This window comes from Passer montanus, unplaced genomic scaffold (genome assembly GCF_014805655.1).
Source record: "Passer montanus isolate IOZ18808 unplaced genomic scaffold, ASM1480565v1 scaffold4, whole genome shotgun sequence".
In the NCBI taxonomy this organism is placed as follows: Eukaryota; Metazoa; Chordata; class Aves; order Passeriformes; family Passeridae; genus Passer; species Passer montanus.
The window spans coordinates 3,137,488-3,160,933 of record NW_024368818.1 but is presented as its reverse complement, the minus strand read 5'-3'; the positions used below and the strand labels follow the sequence as shown (position 1 = coordinate 3,160,933).

Genomic DNA, 23,446 nt, shown 5'->3' with positions numbered 1-23,446 from the left:
TTTTTTATGTTTTTAGGGACTAAGAGGCATAAACAGTTAAGAGATTACGTAGTTTTCTGTAGAAAAGATACTGCATTTATACTTCCCTTTGGTAGTTGAAAACTTAAGTGAAGTGTCTATTTCATTTTTAACTGCAGTCAGACTTTACATCTTCTTTATAGACAAAACTAATCCTACATTGTGACCCGTTAATTTTGAATTTGAGATTTTTTAACTGTAATGTAAATTCAGAATGGTCATCACTGATTTAAAGACTTTGGTACTTTATTCTGCTATATTTATTACTCAGATGAATTTTGAACTGTTCCGATGATCTGAATAAAACATATATTGTAGTGCTGTGTCAAGACATTTCTACAAAACTTTTGGTATGTAAGATGAAGTAACAATTTTTTTTAGAACCTGCTTTTTATGTAATAGGCCTCCTTTCTTATGTGCAGATTTTTTTAGGTTTTTTTTCTCCCCAGAGGCCAAATATTTCTTATGATGCCATTGTACTTCCAAATTCAATAGAACGTAAAAAGCTGTGATGTTTAGAAGCAGCATTATAATAAAAACTTGCAACTCTTAAAGATGGCAATTTTTTGTTTTCTTTGTTCAAACTGTAAGAGCAACATATTTTATACTTTTTTATGGTAATTTAGTAGGGTTTTTTTTTTTGTTGCTGTCATTAAAATCTGCTGGAAGTGGTGATGCGGGTAACCATGTATTTCAAGTTTACACCTCTGATGTTAGTGTTGTCCCTCTGAGGATTTTCCACAAGGTTATGTAGTTTGCTCATTCCTACAATAAGTACTGCTGTTGTCAGCAGCACTGTACAAAGTGAGTTTTCTTATTCTTGCTGCTGTCATGCTGCATGTTACTACTGAGGAGCACCACAGAGTTGAAGATACCAGCCTATTTAAGTGAAGGAAAGTAAGAATAAATTGGTATGAAAATAAGTTTGCAGATTGACCAGCTTTTCTAAGCCTACTGGTAGGTGGAAGAGCTGCTGAAGTTACTCAATGTTTAAATTCCAGGCAGCAGGGAAAGAAACAGATTTTCCCAACATGAGCTCTCTGTTAGAAGGAAGAAATTTAGTTGAATTGAATCTTACTGTGCCCTTAAAATACAGCTTGCTAAGTGGCCCATTTTGTTACTCACAGTTGGCTGTGGAAGATGTTTATAAACAGGACTTCTTTCCTTTCTTTTTACTTACTGGTTTTTTTTTTCCTCTTGTTTTGCCTTTGAATGTCTTTTTATCTTCAAACATCTCTATTTTGAGAGAAGGAAATTGCCCATGTCCAAAATCATGGAGAAGCCTTGGGCTGCATTATGATTCTAAACAGACTATTGGCAAAATATTTTCTTAAGTTTAGTAAAATAAGCTTGGTCATGGTGTTTGGCACTCCTGCAGACTCTTAGCACTCCTTTTAAAAAGTATTCCCCCAATTTCCTTGGCTCCCAAAGAATTACATTAGGTTTTTCAATGAAAATATCACTTGGCTTAAAGGTAACTACTCCTACTCCTGTAAATGGAAAAGCTGGTACTTGTGGTGTAGTTGGGTAATCATGGTATTTTAGCAGCCTCAGAGTTGAATGTGTTAGGAGTGGGTTAGGAATTGGGTTATTTGTATCTCAACTGTGCCAGCACAATTCAGAGAATTTAAGTCTTAGAAATCTTTGGGTTTTTTTTCCTCATTCTGGAGTACAGTATATTGTGGTGCTAAAAATGTGCTTTATCCCTAAACTTAATTTGTTTTCCTTCTTTTTGCCGTGCTTATGTTTTTTCTAGACTGCACAGGTAGGCTGAGGACCCAGCAGAGGCCACTTGTTCTGGGCTCCCACATGCAGCACCCGGCAGAGCCAAGGGAACAGTTCATTCCCCTCAGCCCTGGATCACTGTAAGGGCAGAGCAAGACTGGGCTTTGAAGCTCTTGATTTCAGCTCTAAAAATGGCCTTTAATGTGAGAAGATTAATTTTCAGACACTTCATTCATTGCTTTGAGGAGACCAAGTGCTGTGTTCTTTAAACCACCCTGTCGAATTTCAGCATTAAAGCCCTGATTGTGAAAGAGTTAACATACACAGCTGAAAGAGTGTTCTTCCAGTTTTGTTCTAGGAAACAGCTGAGGGGATTTTTCCCTAAAAGTTTCCAGAGAAAGTCTGCCATCTGGTATGGTAAATTGTAGTCCAGATTTAATTTGGCAAAAAATTGACCAATTAAAAATAGTTGTACCATCTTAAGTGTATGTCACGCTTCATTGTTGTAGTATTGCTAGATTTATGGTAGTACCTCATGTTAACACTGACTTGTCCTTCAAAGACTGTGAAATCTAAGCAGATGAGCAGCAGGGCAATGAGAGGAATCTTAAGTCTGGCCCATTTTGCTCCCTGTTGTGTCAGTGGTAATGCATGTAACAGCAGCTCTGTGGAAGTGCTTCTCTTGAAATAGAGATCTCTCCAAACACCTCAAAACTAAGTAGATGGGCTTGTAGGGCAATGAGAGCAACCTGTAGTCCAATTTGTTCTGCTTCGTATGTATGTAGAGTAACAGCTGGATAGCCATTGCTTACTAAGGCAGGTAGAGGATAAAACAATTTTTAGCTGTGAAAATGTCCCTCTTTTTCTGTCTGTGTGCTGTAAAGCAGCTTGAGGTTATGTTCAGAAGCTGCTCGTGGAGTGGTCCATAACTTCCTTATCTATTGTATTTGCGGGGTTCCCAGATGAAGGAGGGAATGATGAATCTGACTCCGTGTTCTCAGAAGACTAATTTATTCTTTTATGGCACTATGTTATATTAAAGAATACAGAAAAGATATTTACAGAAGGCTAAAAGGATACTAATGAATCTCATGACTCTCCAGAGTCCGAAACAGCTTGACCCCAACTGACCAATAAGTCAAAACAACTCACAGCAGAAACCAATGAAACACTCTCCAACCACATTCCAAAGCAGCAAAACACAGGAGAAGCAAATGAGATAATATTGTTTTCCTTTTCCTCTGAGGCTTCCCAGCTTCCCAGGAGAAGAATCCTGGGCAAAGGGATTTTTCCAGAAAATATGATTGCCACACTTATCCACCATGGGTTTGTGTTAATTTGATCTTAAAATCAAATTACCAAAGATCATCAAAAGATAAAATTGTGTCATTTGATCTTAAATATGTTTATGCTTTTGATCACTGTAATATTCTTACATCATGAGTTGCACTGTTCAGTTATGTGCTTTGTATCATAATGGTTTCTTGGTTTTGGGCTTGTTTTCATCTAAGCTGTGTAGAGGTATGTACTCTGGGGGATTATGTAATACCTTGTTTTGGCCACATAAGACTTTGTGCTCAGCATTGTCTCTTTCTTTTCCAGGCTGGCAAATTTTAGGGTTTTATTACATGGAAGCTTAATGTCTTCTGTTGTTGTCTTCCCTATTCTTTTTTGCCTTTTTTTGTGTTAAACAAGAAAATATACAGCATTTATCTCACTGCATCCATTAAATTGACCCCTTACTGAAATCTTCTCTTGCCAGCTTGCCGTTTGTTCTTTCTCCTGATTATCTGTGTTCAGATTTTGTCCATTAATTTCCCACTTTTTTCTCTGTTCCCTAGCTGGTGATGAATAGGGAAAAGTGTGTGGTTTAAGTAGGAATAAAGCAATTCAAAGTTTTACAAATGGTGAGAGCTGGAAGAAACAAGTGCATTTGTTCCCAATCCTTAACTACAGCTTAGTTGCATTTGCTTTAAGGATGATTGAATTTCATTTTTTTAAGGTGGCTCTTCACAGCTGAAAGCTGCAGTCATTAAAAATGAATAAGGCTTTTTATGTAACTTGGAGGTTTGAGGCTATAAAAGTGCTGCAAATATTGCTGTTCAGTGTCGTGCCCCCCAGGAGTACTGTGGATGTCTGCCCACAAGTGGGAAAGACAAGCGCTCCATCTCTTAAAAGTTTCGAGTCCTTGAGGCTGAGAATGAACAAGAATTCAGTATCTTCTTTTGCTGCAGTTTATCTCTTCCTGATTTTGATTTTGGTAGCTGGAGTTATAATAGGCTTGCATTTTAAATAAATGACTCCAAGGTACATACTGGTTGAAGTACAGGGAAGTGACAGTATTGCTTTTACAAGTGTTGTATATGTTTGAAGCTAAGCAAACTTTCATAGACTCATAAATGATTTGGATTGGCAGGGGCCTTCAGGATCAGCCCGTTCTAGCTCCCCTGTCAGGGACAGGGACACCTTCCACTGGAATCCACTTCTCGATTCTTGAGATTGTTCTTACATCTGGTGGAGTTTTTTAATTAATCTTGGCAGTTTCATTTGCAGTTTGGTACCTAGGGGAAAGAAAAGGTGTTTTGATGTGACATTAGTTCTGGGCTGCTCAAGAATTCATTAAAATATAGGTGAGACTTACTGTGTCCTAGCGTAATACATTTATGTGAGATAAAGACCTAGCTCAGCTTATTTCTAGTGCTAATTGTTTGCTGTGTTTTCTTTTCAATAACAGAAGGAAGAAATGGAAGAAGTGTTAATCATTTCATTTAGAAAAGAAGGTTTTTTAATAATCTCATTCTAATGAGAGCAGACTTATTTTTAACTTTATCAAGGTGTTGTGGTTAGCTTGCAGTTTAGCTGGATATCCAGACAATTAACTAATAAAGAATGAAAAGAAAATAAGATGCATAATTTGTATTAATTAAAAACTGATCTCTGAATGGTGCTGAAGAGCTCACTTTGAGTTCACGGTGCAATTTAAAAAAAAACCTCTTCTTTTTCTCTTCACAGGAAAGATGATAAAGATTACGCTTTAAAACAGATAGAAGGTACTGGAATTTCCATGTCTGCATGCAGAGAAATAGCAGTAAGTAACAGTTGTTTTTACTTGCAAACAAACTTAATAAAATTATTAATTTGCATGCATGCTGGGTTTTCTCTGCTCAGTCATGTTATTCTACTATGGATGCTATATTTTTATCATAGGGGTGTAAAGTAAGTACAAATGTCATGGGAGATTTTATATACCTGTAATGTTTGCTGTCTGAAACTGACAGTGTTTTTAAGTTGCAATTTACTGCCTGCCTCAGGACAGATTATATTTAAATGCAGCAGTTTAAAAACATGATTGGCATTAGTGACTTAAATGACACATTTGGTCTGACTTTTAGTATTGTACTTCAGTTCTTTTCCTAAAGAAATTAGTTCGTATTGGCTTACAATGATTAAAACATTTAAACTTCTATTTAGGTGAATAAACTGAGGCTGTTATTGCCTTGGAGGCTGTAATACAGCTGTGAATGCTATTCAGACATTTTCTTTAGTTTTTCAGGTTTGTATTCGTGCATTTCATGTCGTTAGAGACTGGTGAACAATGTAGTCTAGTTGTAGTTTATGAGAAGCTTGTGAAGAAACAGTGGAAAACCTGGTATTGTGAAGCTTACCTGTTGTATGTTCTTAAGTTTTACTGCTGCTTGGGTTCATTGTTCTTTAAATGTTTCAAATGAAATTGCTTACCCAAAGGAAATGCGCCTGACAAGGGTGTGTGTGGGAACGGAATAGTTTATTTTCAGTCCATATTCCTCAAGAGTGTAAAACTTCACCCTAAATTTAATTTTCATTGACTGAAGTGAGTACAAGGCTTTCCCACTTTGTCAAATTCTAGTTGGCTTAGTGATATTAAAAACATTAGTCCTTGAACAGAGGCGAAAAAGAAGCACAAACAATATTCTTTAAGAGATGCTCTTTTTGTCCAATAGTGAAAGCTGAGCCCTCTGCTATTGTAGACATTCACTCTGAATGAAAAGGGCAGAAAACATGGTCTTAAATTTTGTTCCTTTCAGCCACTTGGGCACAAGTTTTCCAAATACTGTGACTCAAGCTGAATGCTTTCAGGAAGTGTCAGCTACCATTTCAGAGGGATGTGGGATAAGTTGTTGTCTTTCTGCAGTGATTTACCTAAAAAGATTTGAAGAGTTTGTGCTACTTGAACTAGGCAGGAGAAGCCTGGCTGGTGTTAGGGAGGTGTCTCTGCTCTGTCTGTGACCATAACTCAATTTCTGTGCATTATGAGAATCATTAACTTGGCTGGCAGGCAGGAAGGATTTGGCCTCATTCCTCTTGGGCAGCAAGGTCCCCCAGTATTGATGGAAAAGGAATGAGCATCAAGGTTGCTGTCTCCATGCTCTGAGCTGCTGCAGCCTGTGCCTTTGGAAGAGAACAGCAGTACAACTCAGCACCCATGTGTGACAGGATTGGTGAAGGAAGGAGGGAACACAGTGCACATACCAAAGATGCCAAGAAAGCAGGTATCGAGAGCGAAGAGAGGAATGGAGCCCAAAAGCAGGTGTAGGATAGAAGGAGAAACCTGAAGCAATATTTCTTGAGCTGTAGTTGACTTTGCTTCTGGTTATGCTTCCAGGCGTGTGGCTTCTAATAATGTGGTTGAATTTTCTTGTGGTTGAATTAATAATTGGCCATGGACTTCTGGGTTTGAATTGGTTTCTTGCCATTCTTTTGATGTTGCTGTTTGAAGTGAACAGGACAATTTTTTCCCCCCTGGAATGGTGTTGTTTATTTTAATTCTGTTTAAATAGATTTTTTCCACCCTTCTATCAATAAAAGGAGCAAAATGAACCTCCTATGGAAATGAATCAAATTGATGATGATAATAGTCATACGGTTTATATTGATGATGTGAGTATATGTAACATGTGAAAATGCTACTGAATTAACCAGCAGTATTATACCCTGTCATCTGTACATATAACTAATGAAATTATTTGTTGTTGTACTTAAAAAGTCAAGGCTGCATGCCAGACTTTGTTACAGTGTGTTCTGGACTATCCAAATTAACGTCAATACCTTAAGAGCATGGTGGTATTAGGAGGAGCTAGGATGATTTAGTTTGCATATGAGCCATATCCATTTCAGTTTCTCTGGAGAGCTGAGGTTTGTATATTCTACTCTGTGACAATCTAGGAAGAATGCAGTTCCATATAAATCCCAGTGAAACTCTTCTTTTTACAGCTCTGTCATGGCTTTTGTCTTCTGATGACTAACTTCAGTTTTGGAGTATTGAGTAACTTTTATATTTAAAAATGCCCATAACTTACTCTTTTAAGACATTTATTTGATGCAGACACCTGAGTTGGAGAACGGTGTAAGAAAAATAAACTAACTATTGAAATTCATCAGTTACAGGGAAAGGTTTCAATTAGGTTAGAGGCCTGATTTCAGACGTTTGAATCAGTTATGGGATGAGCTAAATCTATAACTCAGTTTAAATAAGTGATTTGTTCGGGTTTTTTTTTCTTCAATCATTTGAACTTTGATTTTCTTCAACCATCTGTTTACTTGGTGGAGTTAACAGTTACTGTGCTAATTGAATCAATATGTTCCATATCAAGCTACTTGAAGAGTTGTATTTTTCCTTATCTTTGCCCCATTCATCCCCCTTGGTAAACATTTGTGAATCCTGCCTCTTTCAGAACCTTAACTGAATGTTTGGCTGCTCATATCTTGTTCTCTGCAGATCTGTGCACTGCCTGCTATACTGGGTATCTGTTCTGTAATCTGCAATTTCATTTCTGAGGATTTAAGCAGGGACTAGAAACTGCACATTCAGCATGCCACAAGTGTTATTTGTGGTAGATGGGAGAGCAGAGAGATTGAATGGTGAGAAGATCTGTACAAAAATATGCAGAATGTACAAGCCCAAATGATTGATTCTTCATCTTCTGATTTAATCACGTGGAAGAAAGTCATTAAAGTCTATCCACCTGGAGTAGTGCAGCATATGGTATTTCACAGTTCGCAAAGCAGGAGAATTCTTCAAGGCTGTAGAGAGCTGAAGTAGTTAACCAGGCTTTTAATAGAGCTTGACAATTTTGGCTTGGACAGTTTCCTATACATGAGTCCTAGCTTTTGAAGCAACCAAGTTACTTGCTGAAATGTGTTGTGTTGATCAGCATTTTTCATTCAGTTTTAGCAGGTTTGCAAGTACTTTGCTTGCATATACTTCCTTTGGCTAGCGAGGTGTTGGCGTAGACTGAGGTTTTGTTCAGTTGAGGGAGCTATGAGGCATTTGGGTGGTTGTTTTTTTGGGGGTTTTTTTTGGTGTTGTGTTTTGTTTTTGTTTTGTTGTTTTTTCTTTTTACCAGTTTTCCATGTAATTTGTTTATTGGTGCCTGGTTAGGTCAACAGAAATATCTGATAGCATTAATTTTTGTCTTTGCTCTGAAGAGGAAGTGCTCAGTGTCGTAGGACATGCTTTCAGTGATGGAAATGTTGAAAGTGCCAGTGCACATCTGAGGTGGACAGTGCTGTGCTCTGGCTGTCTCCTGTCTGTGTTGTGTCCTTTAAACACCATAGCCAGTTTGTGTGAGTTAAAACAGCCTTGAGGCTGCCAGGGATAGAACAGAAAACTACAGAACAATAAGCAGCTGGCTTCTCTGGTTGTTTTTGCTCTTTCGGTCTGCCTTGGAGGCATTCCTAGGATTTTATGTTTCCTGTTGTAACAAGTGCAGGCTGTTATCACAAAAGATGATGTCCTCTGTGTTGGAGCTAGTGATTGTGACTGTTGGATGTTCAGCTTTGCCAAAGAGCAAAAGAGCAGTTTTGTGGAGAGAGGAAGCAGAGTTGAACCATTCCTTTGGATGTGCTGTTACTTAACAGATCTCCTGTGAAAGGGAGAGCCTCTGCAGCAGGCCTTCTCATCTCTGCATCTGCACTGTCCCCATGGCTTCCACCTGGGCTAGAGGGTGGTAGAGGTAGAGACAGAGGCACAGTAGCAGGCCCAGTCCCCATGGCAAGTAAGAAGAGAGCTGCTCTTGGTGAGTGGTCTTCCCTGAGTTGACCTTGGTGGAGGAGACTCCTCTGGAGAGTAATTGGTCCTTCTCACACACTGGGCTTTCCATGCCCTGGGTGACAGCAGTGTCTCACTATGTGATTATCAGGTCTCTCTTCCTTCTGCCAGTGGAAGGGGTGGAAGAAGGCTGTAAAGGCTCTTTCATAGCCAGTCTGAGGATGACTCTGATCGCTGCAGCCAGAGGGACCCAATGAGGTAGAAACCAAAACTGGGTAGCACCAGGATTTACCCTCTTCAAAACCTTCCCCTGGTAAGGAACAAAAAACCTTAACCCTAAGCCTGAAGAGATCCTGAACCAGCTGTGTGGCAGTGAAAATATTGGGTGTAGGTTCCTCAGGTGCTGGGGGCTGTCATGTCCCTTCCACGCTAACAGTGAAAGCAGTTTCCCATGCGAAGGACCAGACCTCCTCATGTCAGAGGGCAGCGTTAAGGTTTCCTGGCAATCTTTCCATGTAGTGAAAGGTGACAGAGTACTGAGGAAGATAGATGTTTAATCCCCTGGTAAGGAACAAAAACCCCTAACCCTAAGCGTGAAGAGATCCTGAACCAGCTGTGTGGCAGTGAAAATATTGGGTGTAGGTTCCTCAGGTGCTGGGGGCTGTCATGTCCCTTCCACGCTAACAGTGAAAGCAGTTTCCCACGCGAAGGACCAAACCTTCCTCATGTCAGAGGGTGCGTTAAGGTTTCCTGGCAATCTTTCCATGTAGTGAAAGGTGACAGTACCGAGGAAGATAGATGTTTGACTCTTTTTGTCATGTTTAATGATTCTCAAATGCTTTAGTTTAATACTGATGTGGTATGGAAAATATCAATTTTGACTGAGTACTTACCCAGCTACATTACTGATCTGAAGATCGTATTCTTGAGAGATTTTGTGTGGAGTGTAGCACTGTTTTTAATTCTGTGACAGCAGGACAAAGCTGCTGACTAAATGTTGTAATTAGAATCCCTAGGAATCATAATGTTTTCTGTGAACAGCAGAACTTGTTGAAGCTTGACATCCAGTGTCTGTCTCATCTGGGTTCTTCATCCACCTCCTTACTTTGAGAGAACATTTAGTAACACCTCTTTAATACTTCAAACCTGTTTGGAATTAGAAGGTGCTAATAAATATTGACTTGCATGTGACATCACATAAGACTCACTTATTTTAGAAACTGTGGAAGATAAAAAGAAATATGGGGTTTTTTTCCCACTTGACATTTTGTGTTGTCAGGCTTCTTTTTTGCACATTTAGGACTTTAAAAAATTGAAAGAATAAAATATACAACTTTTTTGAAATTGTTGCTTTGTCTGAAGAACTGGAGGTTCAAACATGTGTTGTCAGCTTCATAATAAATTCTTAGTGTGAGCAGTATTACAACTGTTGTTGCATTGCCTTTGTAAGCCTTTATTTGAACACCTCTGAAAAAGGAAAACAGCATGTACTTTCAGCAGGTATTCTGTTATTTTTTAGTACTGTGGAATATCTGACTTGTGAGAATATGAAACTAAAATTGTATTTACACTGAAGCAAACAGATCTTGAGTCTGATGCATAGCAGCTAAGCCAGCCTGGTATTTGAGGCATTGTATAATAAAATTTGGGGATTGGTTTATATAACAAGTTTAAAGCACTCGAGTTGAGCTCCACTGTTTCATAGGAAACTAAGGATAGTGGTTAGAAAGTTTTTAACAAATGTTTGTGGTGTAGAATTGGGTAACATCTCTCGAGTCATATTCTGCTCCTGCTGTTGGAGAGAAGCAAAGGGTACTAAAAAAAATGTATCAAGCTACAAGTTAAGCTTGTAAGGAAAAGAGATCTCTGAAGGCAGTTTGAGTCTCATTCTAGTAATGAGTCTTTGAACATTATTCAGCCTTTAAGGCAAAATTAATCATGACTAATTTGTACCCATTTGTACTTATCATAATATTGTCAGTTAGTTAAAATAGCTCCTCTCTTCTGCTCTCATTTTTAAGAGGGAGAGACTGTTTCTTCTCTGCTTTGTTTTGGCAGGCTATTAGCATTTTGTCTTGGCTTGCTGGTTTTCTTTGAGCAGTAGCCTTTCCCTTTCTCTGGGTGTAGGCTTATGCTTTCTTTGCCCTGTTGCTGTTGGAATTAATCTTCCCTGAATAGGTCAGAATTACACATAATATTTCAGGTAATGCCTGTACTCATCTGTTGTAGCAGTAATTCCACTGGCATCTTACTTGTTACAGGATGAGTAAAATTTGTCATTCTCCTTGCAGTCTGAAAGTTGCCTTTCTGCATCAACTGCAATCTGCTTTGTGTTCCACGGCCCTGCTTGCCCATTTTTGCATTGCAGGGCCATGGCATGACTGTTAATGTATGATGTTTGTTTTTGGATCCCTTGGTGAAACTCATGTGAGCCTTTTTGAAGCATGAGATGATGATTAGAGTTGGAATTTATGCCATCAAACTAGCCATGTAATGCAATAGTGAATTTTGTTTAAATGAGTTGATACTGCCAGTGGCTTGGTGTGTAGCCAGTTTTCTGACTGTCCTAGGGCTTGGGAGAGTGCTACATGGCACTCAAAGGAAGGTGGTCAGAGCAAGAAGCTGCTTTTTCTAAAATAGCTGATGTCCTGACATAGGGGAGACTCTTGGGCCAGGTTACCTGGCAAATTGCTCTAGCAGTTGTGCTCCGTTACAGGACTTGGGAATCATTTAGGTTTGGAAAGACCTGCATCATCAAGTCCAGCTATTAACCCAGCGCTGCCAAGTCCAGCACTAAACCATGTCCCTCAGCAACCACACATCTGCATGTCTTTTAAATACTTCCAGGGATGGCAATGCAACCACTTTCCTGGGCATCCTGTTCCAGTCCTTGCCAAACATTTTGGTGAAATAATTTTTCCTGATAATTGATTTTAACATCCCCTGTGCAACTTGAATTATAGAAATAAGCATGGTAGTATTGCAGGGCTGCAGTTTGCAGGTTAACGTTCCCTGTGGACCACGAAGGTTAACCATGTCAAGAGCAGGTCTGAAATGCCATTTGCAGCAGAGCTAGAAATCCTCATTTATGTGAAGGGTGCTTTGTCTTGGCTTTTTAAAATTGTTGTAGTTGTAGAGAGCTTCACAGGAAATTTAGGAATATCACCAGAAGAAGCAGGTCATGTTCATAAAAATTGTGCTGACTTCAGCTCATATTTTATGTGAAAGAGGATTATTGTTAGTGCAAGAAAGGATTGGTCTTAGTCATGCTGCAGTTTTCCTGGTTTCCTTACTGCTGCTGTTGATTATTCAATAACGTCCCGTTTTACTTCACTTTCTCCTCATTCCTGAAGCAATTAAACAATTTTATGCATCATTGGGACACTATGATTTACTGTCCCTCAGCTGCCCTGTGGCTGTGTGGAATGAGTATTTCTTGATTTCAAGAGGGAGGTGGAGGGACCTTGGTGTGAGCCCAAGACGTGCACCAAGGGATGCTGTTTCCCTTGCTGGGTCTTGAACAGTAAGAAAACAAGGGCAGGACCAGCAAGGGACAGACATGGGCTTCTAAACCAGATGTATGGGCATCTTTGTAATTTGCTGATTTCTATTTCTTTGAAGGTCTGTTGGGTCTCCCTTCTTTATAAGGGGGTGCCCAGACTAACTAATATAAGAGAAACCTTTCTGGATGAGGAAATAGATTTGAATCATCATGTGATATGCAGATGAAAATGAAGGCAATTTACTGAGAGCCAAACACATCATTTTTGTCTGCTTTCTCTTTGTGTTTTATAGAACTGAGCTAGGCTAGACAGAAGCGGTTGGATAAAGTCATTAGGCTAAAAAATACCCTTTATCATTAGCAGGCATCAAAGTGATAGTTGAAGCATGCTTCTTGCAGTCTACTTTGTCTGAACTGTCTTTATTTGAACTCTGTCAGCTGCTGGACACAAGTCAAGTCATCTGCTAGGAAAGGCATGTGGTTTATGGACTGGAGAGGCCTGCTTCATGGAGGCCAAGGTTGCTGAAAATGCTCTTTGCAGCCCATGTGATGCATTATCATCTGCATGAGCTCTTTCAGATTCTTCAGAGACAGTGTTTGCATTTGTCACTGAGTGTTTTGACCTTTCCAAGACAGTGATTCAGGAATCATCTGTCCCACTGCAGCAATCATTTCCTTATGCTGATGGTTTGCTGATGTGTGTTAGCCTTCCTATTCACTGGGTTGCTTGTGGCTGTCTGGCTTTGATGGAACCCATCAGATTTTTTAAGCAAACTGAAAGAATGTGGATTTAACAGTTATTCAGCACAAAAGGCAAAGGCAGAAACCAGCAAGAATGATAAACTGAGTGCACAGATGCACAAACAGTAAGAAATGCTGTCAGTGACAGTAGCAAAGACCAGAAATCCTAACACAATGGTGATGGGCTGCAGAAGGAACTTCTCAGGTGTGTTCTTGAAGAGTGAGTGTCAGCTGGGACTGATGAGAAGGAAAGCAGGTTGCTATGGGATTTTTAGGAGGACAGTGGGGTTTTGGGTATTTGAGAGGGGTGCTGCTGGGATGTTTAGAGGAAAAATAAAAGGCAGGAAGGGGAATGATCACGGTGGAGTGGGGAGGATAAAAGCAAGAAATGCTGTCAATCTCAAAGTCTGCAAAGACTACCTTAGAACAAACAAGGGAGAATTCTATCTATGTTGCCTCACTACACAGATAGGGAATCTTTCTGCTGCATTACTTAAAAGTTTCTCATGTTTGTGGCCAGCTTTGGTGATAGGTTTTCTGTGTGTTCTCCAAGCTGAATCATATTTCATGTGAAAAGGTTGGATTTTTTAGGTAGGTGATAGCTGCTACCTTAGGAATAAGGAGTAGGAGAGACTTAAAATGGGATCAGACAAAAGGGAACAACACATTATTTTTTAGAGCTCTGACTAGTATCTGCATCTTTCATCAATGAGTATTTTGTTGTACCTGGTACAGATGTGTCCATTAGGTCACAGGAAATACAGTATTTTGGTATGGATGCACAGTTGCTGAACTGCCATGTAATCTTCTGGTACAGTTAATTAAACTTTTTTGCATAAATTTAGTATGTGAATTTATGCTGATTAAAGAAAAATTACTTTGTTATAAGGACTGGCATAGTGTGTTCTTAAACCCTGCAGCATCGTTCACCATTGAGAGGCTGGTCTTTGATGCTGTGCCTGTCTGGCATGCAGTTCATCTTCTCCACATCAGCTTGTCTGGTGGAGTGTGTTGAATTTGTGACTAAAGCAGTGTTGATAAGCCAGCAATGCTTTGGCTATTGCTTACAGTGTACAGTGGCTTTCTCTGCGTCCCATCCCTGCCCCTCTTCCCTTTGGAGGAGTAGCCTTTGCTTGGAGACTGGCTGGGCACCAGTTCTCTTGTGGGAAGTCATATGTGATTACCTTTGCATTGCTTCTGTTGTTTTTTTGTCTTTTTGTTTTGTTGTGGGTGTGGTGTTTAATTCCTCTTTCTTTCACTTTTTAACTGTTTTACACATTTTCTTGCATTTTTTTCTTCCATTCATGTCTGACTGAGAGAGGTGAGCAAGTGGATGTGGGGTTTAACTTCTGGCTGGGGTTAAATTACCACAGGCGATCCCCACCTGTAATTGATAAAAAAGTGCAAATAAGCATTTCTTGGTTTTTCCATACTGCTCTTATTCTTTCTAGGAATTACAAGCATTTAAAGAATTCCATACTTCTTGTGGATCCTGCCTTCAAATGCCTTGATGTAGTGCTTTAACAATCTTAGAGTTTAACCATGCTGAAACTCTACAGCCTTCTGCATTGATTTCTATTTCTGTTTTGTCTCATTTACACTATCTCCCTATTTGATCTTGTACTTGAGGTAAAATTTCTGTGGGTTATAGGTCCTTTTTTTCCAAGAAATGGCATACTGAAGACTGGTTAGTGAGTCATAATGCAAGTCTGTCTCAAATGAAATAGGAAAGAAGGAAACAAGCACACACATATATACTTCCACTTTACTATCTCAGTAGCAGCTAAAATTTTAGCACTTATGACAGATATAAATAGAAGGGAATAAAATTTTTTTTATGTAGTGGAAAAATTATATTTTATTGAAAATATATTGTCTCAGAAGTAAATTCTATCTTCAAATAGTAGTTTCATCATTTTCTTTGGCATTTTTTTAAAAATAAAAAGCCCTAACCATTCATTTCAGTAAGAAATCATTTTTTGGCACACTGAACTGGCAGGAATTTGACTAGTCTTAGGTAGTTACACTTAACCACAGTTTGCTTAGATAAAGCTTTTTTTCTTTCGTAGCAATTGAATGAGTACAATGAGCAGTAGACCTCAAATAGACTGCTGTCTGCATTCAGTTGTTGTGCTGTATCTCATCCATATTTTCCTTTTGCTGGGGTTCAAACTGTAGTTTCTGAAGCAGCTGAGCTGGTTAATGGCTCACTACTGCTGAAAGAAGGTTCAGGTGTGTCCCTTTGCTAGGCTGGTCTCTGCTGTTAGTACCCTGATTTGTTTTAGCTCCATACCAGGTTACCTTGCACCAGCCTTTTTGCATCCAGAATACTTTTCTCTTGAACTGGGTGCTGTTTTATGGGTGACTTCTCTGAATGTACTAACTGGTGTAGTCTGTGTTGTGGCAAGAAGCTGGACCCTCTTCTGTAGAGAGCAGTGACCTTGTAGATCAGCAGAGTCCACCTTCCAAACCACATCTTGGTTTAGCTGACTGCATTAGCAGGCTCTACATCAGCCATCCATCCCATTCAAATGACTGCACTGAAAATGCAGCCTTTTCAGGTAATTGGGAGTGAGGAGAAAATGGGGTGCCCCAAATAGGACTGTTGAAGATCACAGCCTGTGCAAAAGGGCAGATGCCACAGCTGGCTGTTTGCAGAGTGATAATAATGAGGTTTACATAGAGTTGAGCTTTTAGAAAATGAGTGGGAAGTGAATGCCCTGAGGGAGTTATGACCTGCTTTCAGCTTTGGTTTAAAACTAATGACTGGTTCTTTGAAAAAAAAGTGATTTTCTGTGGCTTGCAGATTTCAGCTTCTGTTGTTTGTGTTCTAAGTATCCCAACCCTGGATGTATGGATATAACTGTTGTGGACTTTTTCTTTTGCAGTTGCTGCGGGAGCTCAAGCATCCAAATGTCATTTCTCTGCAAAAGGTGTTCCTTTCTCATGCTGACAGAAAAGTGTGGCTTCTCTTTGACTACGCTGAGCATGACCTCTGGGTAAGGTGAATTGTTTGTAGGTACCAGGCTTAGAGTTTTAGTTGCAGCAGAGAGACAGGGTCAAGGGAGACACATAATTTTTAAGCACAGCATAGCTGCTTACTCCATGTTTGTTGGAAGCATTTTCAATACTAAAGGAAAGGCAATGGAAAATGTTAAGAAAACACACCACACAGTTAACCTGTGATCTCTTTAAGAAGATTAAAAAAATGCAAAAAATCTTCAGAAATCAGCTCTCAGTAGCTAGAAGTCTACTTAAATAAATGTAGATATAAACCCCTATTACAGCAAAAGTGGGGTGCAGGAAAATGTATAGATTATGCAGGTGAATTCCCTTTGAAAAATGACAAACTTTTTTTTCTGAATAGGATGATTCAGAGTTTTAGTTTCATTGATTGTCATCTCTGAATACAAATGAGAGCAGTGACACTGTATATTTAATTCATACATTTCATTGGGAAAATTTTTTCTCATCTCATCTGCATGAATTCCATCTGTTTGGGAGGAAAGCTATTTATTCCTAAATGCAAGATACAGCTTTAAAATATAAACCTGTTGGAGGCAAAGTAAATTTGTTTTAAGATATATACTTAATTCCTGTGTTAACTGAGTATTTGTAAGCTTAATATCAATTTGAAATACTTAAAAAATAAAGTAGCATGGTAAAAAAAGGAAAACACCATGCTGCCTTGACTTCCCTGAAAGAAAGGTGTGTGTGCCTCAAATTAATGCTGACATACATTAGGAGCACTGCTCTCAATTCTACAAATGCTAACCTCAAAAGATGCTAAGATTCATATCAAAGGGTGCAACAGAAACAATTTGTAACAAGGGTGAATTTTTATGAATGTGTACATGTGACAATGGCACACTATGAATCATGAGTTGTTTTTTTGTGAGCATGTCACTTAGCACAAACCAATTTCTTTTAAAAACAGTTTTCCTTATAGTTTGGAATTACCTGGTTTGCCTAAGAACTAGTTTGTAAGTTTTCTTTATGCTAAGCTAAAGGAAAGACACTTTCTTACAATTAAATGTCTTGGAAGTTCTGATACGTGGTATTGAGGTTTTGTTACCAAAATAAGATCAGAGACAAAAAAATTAGCAAACAGCTGAAGATCAGAGACAAAAAAGTTAGCAAACAGCTGAAATGTTGAGACATTCTTAAGGCTGATAAACAGAAACAACAACATCTTGGGAAAATGGCGTACAGTTGGTTAGTTTTGTTTTTATTTTAACATGATGGAAGAATAAGAGCACTTTTTTTTCCACTACTCCCCCATATTTATGATATGCTAAGCTACAGAGGTCTAGGTTCTGCTTTGCTTCATGCTTAACCTAAATCACCACAGAAGTCTTTCTGTTAATGAAACACTGATTTGTATGTAACTAACTTAGAAATGACCCTCAATTTTGACTTCTATGCTTACATGCATATACCTGTATGAACTCCAGAATTCCCCAGCTGCACCAATTCCTGGTTGTTCACTGTATCTGGATGTGGGAGGCTTGGTTGCAATGACTGGGCTGGCTCTGTGCCCCGGAGAGCTGGCCATGGATCAAGTGTTCCAGCACTTGTGTATTTAGGACAGCAGGTTTTAAGTTAGGCTGGGAAAGAGCTAGATAATACTGAGTGTATTAGAGCAGGAGCAAAAGAAGTCTGGGACAACCATCTGTTTTGCTTCCTGTCTCTGAAGAGTCACTTCTCTCTGTCCACTATATGAGAATAACATTTGTTTTGGAGTTGGTGGAAGAGAGAGGTGAGAGGAGGTAAATCTTGTGGTTCAGGCTGAGAGATGCTTCTGCATGTGGTGCTTGGCTGACAGTGCAGGGTCTGTCCCATTTTCATAAATGTTTTTTTGCTCTGTGCATCTCCATTTTTGCCATTGACAGGGCAGAAATGTGCCTGTTCCTCACAGGAAAGCCAAGCCTGGCTGCCTGAAGCAAAGGAGGGCAGGCTGTATGGAGCTGGGCTGCAGCAGGAGAGGAAAGGCAGTTTCCCAAAGGGTATTAGATAGCTGGGTTAGCTAACTGGCACCTGGAATATGGGGGTCAGGAATGTAGGAAGGGCACACGACAAAAGTTTGGTGCCAGGTTTTGGCAGACAATATCTGGGCTGTTTTGATGATCACACAAGTGCGAGCCATTACAGAAAAAAAAAGTGTGAATATGTTAAGAAGTTTCTTCTGTAGATTGCTTCTGTGTTTGAAGGAGGCAAAGATGGGAATGGTTGCCATGACTATGGCACACCTTGCTGTTGAACTTTGTGACGCCTGGGGCTTAAGTGCTAAGACAACACATCCTTTTGGGCTCCTCCTCAGTGCCAGACATCATTGCTTGTGTCTAAATTTAGAATTGCTAAAGGTTCTTTTTCTGTGTCAGACTTGGTGGCTGACTTTCAGATGGACAGATTTGTAGACTTGCTCTGTTAACAGCTTCTGTTTTGAGAGTACTGTGCTGTAAGGGTATAGTAAATAAAGAAGGAATAAATCTGAGCTTCTGATTTAAGTGTATAAAATTCCTAATACATTTTGTAAAAAATTCTGCTTGGCATTAGGTCTTGAATGTTACAGTCATTATTACTATAGGAGAAAACTTAGAAGTAAAATAATGTAGGAGGTAATACACCTGTAATTCTGTGGTTTGATGTACAGGATATCAGCCTATCTTAATAAAAAAATTCCCTGAACAAAAATACCTCTAAAACTGGAAAGATCAATGATCTAAAAGGAAATGTGCTTTGATGGTCATATTGGTTTTTTATTCCTCATACTCTGCAAGGCTTAGCTGCCTTCTGGGATTAAACCATAGCAAAAACTGATTTAATTTTTGAGAGATTGGTTTGGGACAATGATCATTTACTTAGTACATGATTAATTTTTTAGTACATAAGGCACATGTTTGTAGTTTGGAAAAACCTATGAAAGGTTGAAAAAGCCCTGAGAAGTCTGTGTAAGGAGTTGATGGCAATCTTTTTGCGTAAACATTGCACTTCTTTTATTTTCATTTTTTTTCCCCTTTGCAGCACATAATCAAGTTTCACAGGGCTTCTAAAGCAAACAAGAAACCAGTTCAGTTACCTCGGGGAATGGTGAAGTCGCTGTTATATCAGATCCTAGATGGTATTCACTACCTGCATGCTAACTGGGTGTTACACAGGGATTTGGTAAGTGGATCCTCAATGGGTTTTAGCACTGGGATGATAATTGAGGGCAAGGGTTGTTTTTCTTAATGAAAAACCACTGGGAAACAAAAGCCTTGGTGCTAAGAGCATGTATTAATAAATATATATTTTTACACTGCAGTCAGATGGCCTTGATTAGTAGAGTGGATTTTAAAAGCTGGCTGTGATCTGATATGCTTTTGAGAGCAAGTGTATCAGATAGCTGTTTATGTTTTTTTATTTTCTAAATAAACTGTTTTAAATGGGTTATTTAAATAACAGGCACGTTGAGGTACAGAAAATGCCTCTAGTAGTATCACTGCAGGCAAGATAAATAACTAAATACAGCTTTGGTGTAGGTGGGGGAGAATGATTGGCTGTAAGAACTGCTGAAAAAAAGATTTTTTTCTGAAATTATCAGTTTAATGTAGGAAAGGGACTTTTGAAAGCCATTATTTTCTCCTAATGTTTATAATCTACCAGCAATATAGCCACGCAAACTTTAGATAATTTGTGCAAGTAAACTAATGTTTATCCAAACTACAATATAAGGAAAATATTTATAACCTGAGTTAGTGTCTTTAACCAGCAAATTCTTTTCAAATGGTGAATGACACCAATTCTTAAAAATTTGCCTTCAAAATAGGCCCACAGCTAACTGGTCTTTTTTGTCTCTTGTCTTGAAATTGGGTAATTCCTCTGATCCACTTGTCTGTAGCTCTTACTCTTTGATAGCATTCTTTTTTTTTCAATTTACTTCTAAGTGTACCACCTATATATGATACTCTTATGCACGAATGAAATTTCAGTAATTAGAAGTATCATTAGTTTAACCTTTCATTCCTATGAGTCACTATTGCCAGTGATATTCTGTGTTTGGTGAAGTAAGTCTGGATTCCTTACTAGTCCTCCAGAGTCAATTTTTGTCTTTGAAATAGCTTTAATAGTGTTCCTGAAAATGTGGTCAAGGACTAGTTTTTTGACATCTATTTTCATGCCTGATAAATGCTTTTACAGAATGCCAGTTTCTCCATTTGAACAGAAGGCAAAAGGTATATCTCTGATAAATAGAATTTTCAGAACTGAAATACAAGGAAATTTTGCTTTATTGCAGTGATTGTGTGGATGGTTTTAATTTGCTCCTGGTTTTAGAAATGGAACAAAAGCCTCAGCACTGAGGGGAAAGAATCAAAAAGATTCTAGTGGCTTTGTCATGACTCATGATGTAGTGGAGCAAAACATAATGTAGAAATACACAGTGCATGTTACTACTTAGATAACTTTTGTATTTTAAAGAGGCATACAGGAAGCAAATGATTTGTCATCAAAAATAAAAAATTGTCTGATGTTTTACTTTCTACAGTTTTGGAAAATTTTTGAACGTGAAGTAAAGCTTAAAAGAACCAGGCATGTTGTTAACTGGATGGCTCAGGAGATTGGTAATTTATTACAGAGCCTTTCACATCTAGGGCTGTAGCTCAGATACAGTTTAAGTTGGCAACTGCAAAAAAAACTACTGCCATCTTATTTTCTGTGAAATGAGTTGGTGGTCTCAGTCCAGCATGAAGCTTCCTTCCAGCAGAAAATCCACCATCACAATTGGCTATCTTTTGATAATCTGAGGAAGAGACGGAAAGCTTGAGGCAGAGACTGAGAGGTCTTCCCACCGGAACCTTGTCACGCTGTGTTGGTGAGAATCCTGTAAGAGCTGTGCAGGGGCTGCCTGTGCCACCTAGTCTGTGGAAACCTTTGGACTTGTTATTTCAAAGCTGTCCAGCTTGAGCTGAATTCAGAAGCCACATGTTTCCTGCAGAACAAAAGACAGAATCACACCTGCCAGTGCTTGCTTTTAGGGTCTGGAAACAGCCTGAGTAAGAGTAGGGATTCTGCCTAATGTTTTGTCTTGGAAAGACAGGAGCCTGTTGGTTAAGCTTGAGAATTGGGACTTCACTAACATTCTGATTCAAAGCAGCATAACTGACATTAATGCTTAGATGTGATTTTCTATTCCAGGATACTTGTAACATTATTCTTCAGGAATATCAGTGTTAAATCATCAATTTTAACTCCAGATTGGATGGCTGGACAGATTTACCATGTTTTTCCTACTGTGCCTTTAAACTATAGGTATTGCTGTAGTTTCTAGATGTTTATGTTTTCCTGGGTTTAGATACACCCACAGAGCTGCTTAAGTAACATGCTTGCTTTCATGTCATATACTACATTATATGATTATAATTATAAGAGTGATGGTGCTTGGGGCTGGTAGCAGGCTAAAGAGTATAGTACTTGGCAAAAAATTCCATTATTCTCTCATTGGATAAGGAATTTTTTAGCGGGTACGGATTATCTGTATAATTACTTTCTGTCTAAGTGCAGTTTTCTGGGTTTGGGTTGCTTTTGTGTTGGAGCTTTATTTGGTGTATTTTTAAAGACATCTGAGTTGAGTTAGCTTATAGCTAGCTAATTTTTAGAGTTTTTTTCGATTTTGACTTCTCTAATCAGAAACAAAGTATGGCATAAACCTCAACTCCTTTCTTGCTACAAGCGGGACAGTAAAATGTAGCAGCTATTGAAATCACACAAACTTAGACTGAAATTCGTCTTCACAGTGTTGAAATCAAGAAATCTCAACTCATGTAAGGTTTGTATAAAGTGACTGAATTCTGTATGAAAAAAGTAAAATCTGTTGTCTGTTGTGGGGTTTGTGGTCATGGTGTGCCTTTTACAAAGGAAATGTGTACATATCTTTGCAGTAACTTAAATACTTGACTGGTTTTCTTCCACTGGGTACCTAAAAGCCAATTCACCATTTCAATCAGAGCAGGGAGATGTTGATTGTATCAACAATCTATGTTGATAGTATTGCCTTTGAATACTGCCTTGAATAGTACTATACTTGAGTAGTTAACTTTTCCATGAGTCTTTGAAACATACCAGTAGAATTTTTCAACAACTAAATGCCAGCCCTTTTAAAATTTCTTATTTGACTTGCATATTCTTCACCCTCTTTAAATTTCATGGCTGAGAGCAATTGAAAGCAGATTGTTTATTCATGCTCTGACTGTAGCAGGAAGGAAATAAGAACACTTCATATAATTACCACAAAGTGCATCAATTATAGTTTTAATAATATTTTGAATTTAGTTATCAAGCATGCTTGTAACCTACTGCATTTTGCTGACTTCTTTTCTGAGTATTTTTTCCACTTTATAACATGCAGCTATTGTGCTTCTTCCTTTACTCCAAGTTCTTATTCCACACTAAAATAAGCATAAGCAGAAGATTTGCCATAGATCTGTTTTCATCAATATGCAACTTCAACAGCAAGGGAAAAGACAGCATGCACTTCACAGCATGCGTGGAAGGTTTTTTCAAGTAACGGGCTCAAAAAAGAGGTCCCTTTGCATGGCAATAACTTTTAAGCCTGTTAGCATTTGAAAGTGCATCTCTATTTAATTTTTTGGTAGTAGTCCTGAATATACAGTCAAGATCCAGTCTCAGATAAGAGATGAACACCGTTCCACAGCTTCTGTGTGGTGACAGCAAGTAAGATTAGTCTGCAATTTACATTAATAATGGAATTGGCACCTAAGCTATTTGAAATACTCCACAGTGCAGCCAGTGCTTAAAAGCATGCCATCATCACCCCCAAAAAACTCCAGCAAAAAAAACCTAGAGGAATTCTCACATGTCTTGTAGTACTGAAGCTGGGACAGTAGTATAAAATTATTTTTGTTCCTAAATCTTTAGACTACGTTCTCTGGCCTATTTCTTTGTGCCTTGTGTGAGTGGGTGTTGAACAGATGAATTGCCACTTGGCAAGTGAAGTATGGAAGTGGGGAACAGAGTGCTGGGCTTCTGCTTCCCATTCTTCTCCTCCTATCTCTTGCCAAAGGAATTAACAGTCTCTTAGCCTTTGTCAATAATATCTGTGTCTAGTTAGCCTGGGGTTGTGTCACTCTGGTCATTTGAAGACTGGCACCAGTGCAGTGTGGGGAAGGTGTTCCTCATGTGCAGCTCAGCTCAAGGGCTGCAATGGGACAAGCACTGGCTTTTAATAAGCTTTGAGGCAGTCAGGCTTTAATACAGTTGGTGTATAGCTTTCTGAGATCTGGACTCTTCCCAAAGATACCTGCTACCACGTTTGGGATTAGTGAGAACATTGAAAGTGTTCTTTTAACAAGGAATGAGGAAAAGCCACTGCCAAGTCTTTTTTTTTTTTTTTTTTTTTACACAGGGGCTGTTTTTTTCCCGGCCCCCCAAAGGGA

General features: G+C 38.8%; 1 protein-coding gene across 6 annotated transcripts in view; it reads left to right on the top strand.

Moving 5' to 3' along the window:
* The window catches only part of CDK8 (cyclin dependent kinase 8), a 69,740-nt gene that overhangs the window by 15,250 nt on the left and 31,044 nt on the right, over positions 1 to 23,446 (top strand). For 5 of the 6 annotated variants that reach the window (XM_039718516.1, XM_039718520.1, XM_039718517.1 and 2 more), the window contains exons 2-4: positions 4,756 to 4,831; positions 15,902 to 16,012; positions 19,038 to 19,178. In XM_039718516.1, the coding sequence (XP_039574450.1) occupies positions 4,756 to 4,831; positions 15,902 to 16,012; positions 19,038 to 19,178 (328 nt within the window). Of the gene's footprint in view, positions 1 to 4,755; positions 4,832 to 15,901; positions 16,013 to 19,037; positions 19,179 to 23,446 lie in introns of those variants that run through there. The other variant, XM_039718521.1, reaches the window with a different exon arrangement.